Source organism: Salvelinus alpinus, chromosome 10, assembly GCF_045679555.1.
Source record: "Salvelinus alpinus chromosome 10, SLU_Salpinus.1, whole genome shotgun sequence".
Classification (NCBI taxonomy): domain Eukaryota; kingdom Metazoa; phylum Chordata; class Actinopteri; order Salmoniformes; family Salmonidae; genus Salvelinus; species Salvelinus alpinus.
The window spans coordinates 69188185-69196254 of record NC_092095.1 but is presented as its reverse complement, the minus strand read 5'-3'; the positions used below and the strand labels follow the sequence as shown (position 1 = coordinate 69196254).

General features: G+C 44.6%; 1 protein-coding gene across 1 annotated transcript in view; it reads right to left on the bottom strand.

The window, feature by feature from the left end:
• The window catches only part of dmd (dystrophin), a 290129-nt gene that overhangs the window by 69784 nt on the left and 212275 nt on the right, over nt 1-8070 (bottom strand). Inside the window, exons 56-58 of the mRNA XM_071330767.1 lie at nt 5344-5458; nt 3008-3276; nt 1737-1883 (exon numbers count right to left, since the gene is read on the bottom strand). Of these exons, the coding sequence (XP_071186868.1) occupies nt 1737-1883; nt 3008-3276; nt 5344-5458 (531 nt within the window). The remainder of the gene's footprint in view (nt 1-1736; nt 1884-3007; nt 3277-5343; nt 5459-8070) is intronic.

Below are 8070 nucleotides of genomic sequence, written 5' to 3'. Positions count from 1 at the left end.
AGGGAGGGAGGGAGGGATAGAGGAGTCTCAGGGAGGGAGGGAGGGAGGGAGGGATAGAGGAGTCTCAGGGAGGGAGGGAGGGATAGAGGAGTCTCAGGGAGGGAGGGAGGGATAGAGGAGTCTCAGGGAGGGAGGGAGGCAGGGATAGAGGAGTCTCAGGGAGGGAGGGAGGGAGGGAGGGAGGCAGGGATAGAGGAGTCTCAGGGAGGGAGGGAGGGAGGGATAGAGGAGTCTCAGGGAGGGAGGGAGGGAGGGAGGGAGGGATAGAGGAGTCTCAGGGAGGGAGGGATAGAGGAGTCTCAGGGAGGGAGGGAGGGAGGGATAGAGGAGTCTCAGGGAGGGAGGGAGGGATAAAGGGATCTCAGGGAGGGAGGGAGGCAGGGATAGAGGAGTCTCAGGGAGGGAGGGAGGGATAGAGGAGTCTCAGGGAGGGAGGGAGGGATAAAGGGATCTCAGGGAGGGAGGGAGGCAGGGATAGAGGAGTCTCAGGGAGGGAGGGAGGGAGGGATAGAGGAGTCTCAGGGAGGGAGGGAGGGAGGGATAGAGGAGTCTCAGGGAGGGAGGGAGGGATAGAGGAGTCTCAGGGAGGGAGGGAGGCAGGGATAGAGGAGTCTCAGGGAGGGAGGGAGGGAGGCAGGGATAGAGGAGTCTCAGGGAGGGAGGGAGGGAGGGAGGGATAGAGGGGTCTCAGGGAGGGAGGGAGGGATAGAGGAGTCTCAGGGAGGGAGGGAGGGATAGAGGAGTCTCACTGTCTCTGTTTTAGATTCAGGACAACCTGACCTCACTGTCTCTATGTTAGACTCAGGACAACCTGACCTCACTGTCTCTGTGTTAGACTCAGGACAACCTGACCTCCCTGTCTCTGTGTTAGACACAGGACAACCTGACCTCACTGTCTCTGTGTTAGACTCAGGACAACCTGACCTCCCTGTCTCTGTGTTAGACACAGGACAACCTGACCTCACTGTCTCTGTGTTAGACTCAGGACAACCTGACCTCACTGTCTCTGTGTTAGACACAGGACAACCTGACCTCACTGTCTCTGTGTTAGACTCAGGACAACCTGACCTCACTGTCTCTGTGTTAGACACAGGACAACCTGACCTCACTGTCTCTGTGTTAGACTCAGGACAACCTGACCTCACTGTCTCTGTGTTAGACTCAGGACAACCTGACCTCCCTGTCTCTGTGTTAGACACAGGACAACCTGACCTCACTGTCTCTGTGTTAGACTCAGGACAACCTGACCTCACTGTCTCTGTGTTAGACTCAGGACAACCTGACCTCCCTGTCTCTGTGTTAGACACAGGACAACCTGACCTCACTGTCTCTGTGTTAGACACAGGACAACCTGACCTCACTGTCTCTGTGTTAGACTCAGGACAACCTGACCTCACTGTCTCTGTGTTAGACTCAGGACAACCTGACCTCACTGTCTCTGTGTTAGACTCAGGACAACCTGACCTCACTGTCTCTGTGTTAGACTCAGGACAACCTGACCTCACTGTCTCTGTGTTAGACTCAGGACAACCTGACCTCACTGTCTCTGTGTTAGACTCAGGACAACCTGACCTCACTGTCTCTGTGTTAGACTCCGGACAACCTGACAACCTGATGATGGGACGGACGCTCCTGGAGGTCATTTTTAATGAGGTCACAAAGTACATTTATTCAATATCAAGCATGAAGCTTGGGAACTCAGTCAGGGTGTTTCATAGAGAAGTGTGTGTGTTTACCTGAAGCATCCTCCAGCGTGTGTTGAGGTCATCCAGTCTGTCCAGGTTGGGTCGTGAGAGGACGAGGTCCGGAGGCCCGAAGGTAGAGGCCAGGTTGTTGACGTGACTCACATCGTCTTTGATAGGAGCTATCTCTGCCTGGAACGCCTGCAGCGAACACACACACACACACACACACACACACACACACACACACACACACACACACACACACACACACACACACACACACACACACACACACACACACACACACACACACACACACACACACACACACACACACACACACACTCACATTGAAGATGGAGTGGCGGACCAATTACTGTACCTTCATACACTCCCTAGAGAACACACACTGTACCCCTTCTACACTTTCATCAGCTAGAGAGAGATGTGTACATTTGACCTCAGGAAGACTAGTGGTCACTAAGACATCAGCTGGAGAGAGATGTGTACATTTGACCTCAGGAAGACTAGTGGTCACTAAGACATCAGCTAGAGAGAGATGTGTACATTTGACCTCAGAAAGACTAGTGGTCACTAAGACATCAGCTGGAGAGAGATGTGTACATTTGACCTCAGGAAGACTAGTGGTCACTAAGACATCAGCTAGAGAGAGATGTGTACATTTGACCTCAGAAAGACTAGTGGTCACTAAGACATCAGCTGGAGAGAGATGTGTACATTTGACCTCAGGAAGACTAGTGGTCACTAAGACATCAGCTAGAGAGAGATGTGTACATTTGACCTCAGGAAGACTAGTGGTCACTAAGACATCAGCTGGAGAGAGATGTGTACATTTGACCTCAGGAAGACTAGTGGTCACTAAGACATCAGCTAGAGAGAGATGTGTACATTTGACCTCAGGAAGACTAGTGGATTTTGGCAATGAGGCCGTTTATCTACAGTACTTTGCCAGAGTCAGATGCGTCTCTGCGTGCGGTTTGAAGGCATTTACTAAGTACCACTAGCGCAATTTCTAACTAGCGTTAGCGCAATGACCGGATAGTCTATGGGTATCTGCTTGCATGCTAGCAGATACCCATAGACTTCCAGTCATTGTGCTAATGCTAATTAGCATTGGCTCGCAAAACTACCTCTAACTTCCTATTGAAGTAGATAAAGGGCCTCATTGCCAAAATCTCAAAGTATCCCTTTAATGCATCAGCTAATGGGGACCCAAATGAAAAATAAAGAATAATAAAATCTGTATCCAATCTCACCTTGAATCTCTCTATCTGTTAAGTTAGGGTGCATGTGTCTCTCACCTTGACCCTGTCGATGTGTTCAGGTAGTGAGTCTATGAGCAGGTCTCCTACAGGCTCCCAGGCCTCCTTCACCATCTCAGCCTGGCTCAGCCTCAGCTCCAGCTGGTCCTGGGCCTTCTGAAGCTCCAACAGCCTATCCAGAGCCAGCTCCAGCCTCCTCTGCCAATCAGCAGCCTCCTCGTTAAGCCCCTCCCACCCGGACGCCACATCCTCCGCCTCCTTTCGCAGGACACGCCCCACGTTCTGGGCACGCTCCTCTGGACTGATGTCTGACAGGACAGAAAGAAATTGTTTGATTCATTTTGTGTCCCCTCAGGGAATGACCAGGTTTGATAGAAATTAAGGAGTTATCGGATCGTATAATGACCTGACACAACAATCCTAATTTATACTAAGATCATAAACTACTTATAAAATTGAAATTCAAACTCTGGATTATTACTCCTTGAAAGTTATTTGGTTGCTTTATTTCCTTGATCAGCCCTAAATCCTTTCCAACCTCATCACATATAGGCTCAAACATGACTTAGACCATAGGGCTCATGGTTTTGCAAAAAATAATCCCACACCTGAGGAAAACACATTGGAGCCCATTGAATTGAATAAGCAGCAAGAGTTTAAGAGTTTCCCTCACTACGGGTTGCCAGGCAGTTGCTATGGTAAAGAGGTCACACGCAGCATGTTAGGGAACAAACGGGAGCCGGCTGTTCAGGAAGGAACACAAGTGAAACTGCAGGGCATGGTGTCTTCTCATTTCTACACCTTTTATTGAAAAATGCAGATCTTAGACCACCAAAATAGTAGTGGAATAGAACTCCTTGGCTTACTGTTCCTCTGTTTTATAAACAGAACCCCGTGAGCCAATTACAGAGCCTGAACTGGCTGTCAAGTCAGCTGATGTTATGAACTTAGTCATAATCAGATGATGGATGGTACAGTTCTGCACACTCAGGGAAACATGTCAGTCAACTGAGATACAGGGCTATGAAAACGTATTTGCCTCATCTCTGATTTTCTCTATTTTTGCAAATTTTTGATATTGAATGTTATCAGCTCTTCAACCAAAACCTGATATTAGATAAAGGGAACCTGAGTCTACAAATAACAGAAAACACCTACTGCCCCCTGTGTGAAAAAGTAATTGTCCTTTTACACTCAATAACTGGTTGTGTCACCTTTATCTGCAATGACTGGATACCACATGCTTCCTGTAGTTGTTGATCAGTCTCTCACGTCGCTGTGGAGGAATGTTGGCCCACTCTTACATGCAGAACTGCTGTAACTCAGCTACATTTGTGGGTTTTCCAGCATGAACAGCTCATTTCAAGTCCTGCCACAACATCTCAATTGGGATTAGGTCTGCACTTTGACGAGGCCTTTCCAAAACTTCAAATGTGTTGTTTTTTAGTGATTTTCATGTAGACTTGATTGTGTGTTTGGGATCATTCTCTTTCTGCATGACTCAGCTGTGCTTCAGCTTCAGCTCACAGACGGATGGCCTGACATTCTCCTGTAGAATTCTCTGATACAGAGCAGAATTCACGGTTCCTTCTATTAAGGCAAGTTGTCCAGGTCATGAGGCAGAAAAGCATCCCCATAGCGATGTAAGAGACTGATCAACAACTACAGGAAGTGTTTGGTTGGAGTCATTGCAGCTAAGTGTAACCGATGTGAAATGGCTATCTAGTTAGCGGTGGTGCGCGCTAATAGCGTTTCAATCGGTGACGTCACTCGCTTTGAGACCTTGAAGTAATGGTTCCCCGTGCTCTGCAAGGGCCGCGGCTTTTGTGGAGCGATGGGTAACGATGCTTCGTGGGTGACTGTTGTTGATGTGTGCAGAGGGTCCCTGGTTCGCGCCCGGGTCGGGGCGAGGGGACGGACTAAAGTTATACTGTTACATAAAGGTGGCACAACCAGTTATTGAGTGTAAAGGGGCAATTACTTTTTCACACAGGGGGCAGTAGGTGTTGCATAAAATTGTTTATGAAAGAAATTAATTAATTGTTGTGTTATTTGTTCACTCAGGTTCCCTTTATCTAATATCAGGTTTTGGTTGAAGATCTGATAACATTCAATATCAAAAATATGCAAAAGTAGGGAAAATTAGAAAGGGGGCAAATAGGTTTTCTCGGAACTGTATCTTGTCAGTTACATGAGCATTAATGCGCATGTGTATTATAAGTAGGTAAAAATGAGTGTTGGTGTCCGTGAGCATGATGAGTGTATCTGGTTGTGTTTATCAGTGTGTGATGAGTAACCTTGCTTTAGACTGGCGTTAAGTCCATGAATTAATACCTAGGCTTTAGTTCAGCGGGCTAACAGTGTGTCCCACTCACCTCTCTGAAGAAGCTGTGGCTCCCTCTCAGCAGGCAGCTCAGAGAGGAAGATCTGAACCTGGTCCAGAGCCCCGTTAACCACCGGGCCCTTGGCCCTCACATCTCTCCTGAAGCTCTGTAACACACAAAATCAAATGTTATCTATCACATGTTTCGTAAAGAACAGTAGACTAACAGTGAAAAGTCTTACTTACGGGTCCTTTTCCAACAATGCAGAGTTAAAGATTAAGATACAAAATGGAAATAGTGACGAGGAATAAATACACAGGAAATGACGAATAACAATAACATGCTGTATGTGTCTGTGTCCATGTTACAGTATGTGTGTGTGTGTGTGTGTGTGTGTGTGTGTGTGTGTGTGTGTGTGTGTGTGTGTGTGTGTGTGTGTGTGTGTGTGTGTGTGTGTGTGTGTGTGTGGGTAGAGTCCAGTATGTCTGCATAGAATCAGTGCAAGACAGTTAGTGCAAAAACACAGGCTGTCTTGCAAAAACACAAAAAAAGCACAGGCTCCATGACAACGCCAGCATCACAACAACACATGAAACAAAGCCCAGTCAACAAGAGTATATCACTATATTAGTCACTATAATTGGACGGACCACATACTCAGCAGACCTGGCTGCAGACTAGATGGACATCTCATTCATTCTTTACATTCAGTGCTTAATGATGTTACAGAGTACTGTCATCAGTTCTTAATGATGTTACAGAGTACTGTCATCAGTTCTTAATGATGTTACAGAGTACTGTCATCAGTTCTTAATGATGTTACAGAGTACTGTCATCAGTTCTTAATGATGTTACAGAGTACTGTCATCAGTTCTTAATGATGTTACAGAGTACTGTCATCAGTTCTTAATGATGTTACAGAGTATTGTCATCAGTTCTTAATGATGTTACAGAGTACTGTCATCAGTTCTTAATGATGTTACAGAGTACTGTCATCAGTTCTTAATGATGTTACAGAGTACTGTCATCAGTTCTTAATGATGTTACAGAGTACTGTCATCAGTTCTTAATGATGTTGCAGAGTACTGTCATCAGTTCTTAATGATGTTACAGAGTACTGTCATCAGTTCTTAATGATTTTGCAGAGTACTGTCATCAGTTCTTAATGATGTTACAGAGACTGTCATCAGTTCGCAATGATGTTACAGAGTACTGTCATCAGTTCTTAATGATGTTGCAGAGTACTGTCATCAGTTCTTAATGATGTTGCAGATTACTGTCATCAGTTCTTAATGATGTTACAGAGTACTGTCATCAGTTCTTAATGATGTTACAGAGTACTGTCATCAGTTCTTAATGATGTTACAGAGTACTGTCATCAGTTCTTAATGATGTTACAGAGTACTGTCATCAGTTCTTAATGATGTTACAGAGTACTGTCATCAGTTCTTAATGATGTTACAGAGTACTGTCATCAGTTCTTAATGATGTTGCAGAGTACTGTCATCAGTTCTTAATGATGTTGCAGAGTACTGTCATCAGTTCTTAATGATGTTACAGAGTACTGTCATCAGTTCTTAATGATGTTACAGAGTACTGTCATCAGTTCTTAATGATGTTGCAGAGTACTGTCATCAGTTCTTAATGATGTTACAGAGTACTGTCATCAGTTCTTAATGATGTTACAGAGTACTGTCATCAGTTCTTAATGATGTTACAGAGTACTGTCATCAGTTCTTAATGATGTTACAGAGTACTGTCATCAGTTCTTAATGATGTTACAGAGTACTGTCATCAGTTCTTAATGATGTTACAGAGTACTGTCATCAGTTCTTAATGATGTTACAGAGTACTGTCATCAGTTCTTAATGATGTTACAGAGTACTGTCATCAGTTCTTAATGATGTTACAGAGTACTGTCATCAGTTCTTAATGATGTTACAGAGTACTGTCATCAGTTCTTAATGATGTTGCAGAGTACTGTCATCAGTTCTTAATGATGTTACAGAGTACTGTCATCAGTTCTTAATGATGTTGCAGAGTACTGTCATCAGTTCGCAATGATGTTACAGAGACGGTCATCAGTTCGCAATGATGTTACAGAGTACTGTCATCAGTTCTTAATGATGTTGCAGAGTACTGTCATCAGTTCTTAATGATGTTACAGAGTACTGTCATCAGTTCTTAATGATGTTACAGCGTACTGTCATCAGTTCTTAATGATGTTACAGAGTACTGTCATCAGTTCTTAATGATGTTACAGAGTACTGTCATCAGTTCTTAATGATGTTACAGAGTACTGTCATCAGTTCTTAATGATGTTACATAGTACGGTCATCAGTTCTTAATGATGTTACAGAGTACTGTCATCAGTTCTTAATGATGTTACAGAGTACTGTCATCAGTTCTTAATGATGTTGCAGAGTACTGTCATCAGTTCTTAATGATGTTACAGAGTACTGTCATCAGTTCTTAATGATGTTGCAGAGTACTGTCATCAGTTCGCAATGATGTTGCAGAGACTGTCATCAGTTCGCAATGATGTTACAGAGTACTGTCATCAGTTCTTAATGATGTTGCAGAGTACTGTCATCAGTTCTTAATGATGTTACAGAGTACTGTCATCAGTTCTTAATGATGTTACAGCGTACTGTCATCAGTTCTTAATGATGTTACAGAGTACTGTCATCAGTTCTTAATGATGTTACAGAGTACTGTCATCAGTTCTTAATGATGTTACAGAGTACTGTCATCAGTTCTTAATGATGTTACAGAGTA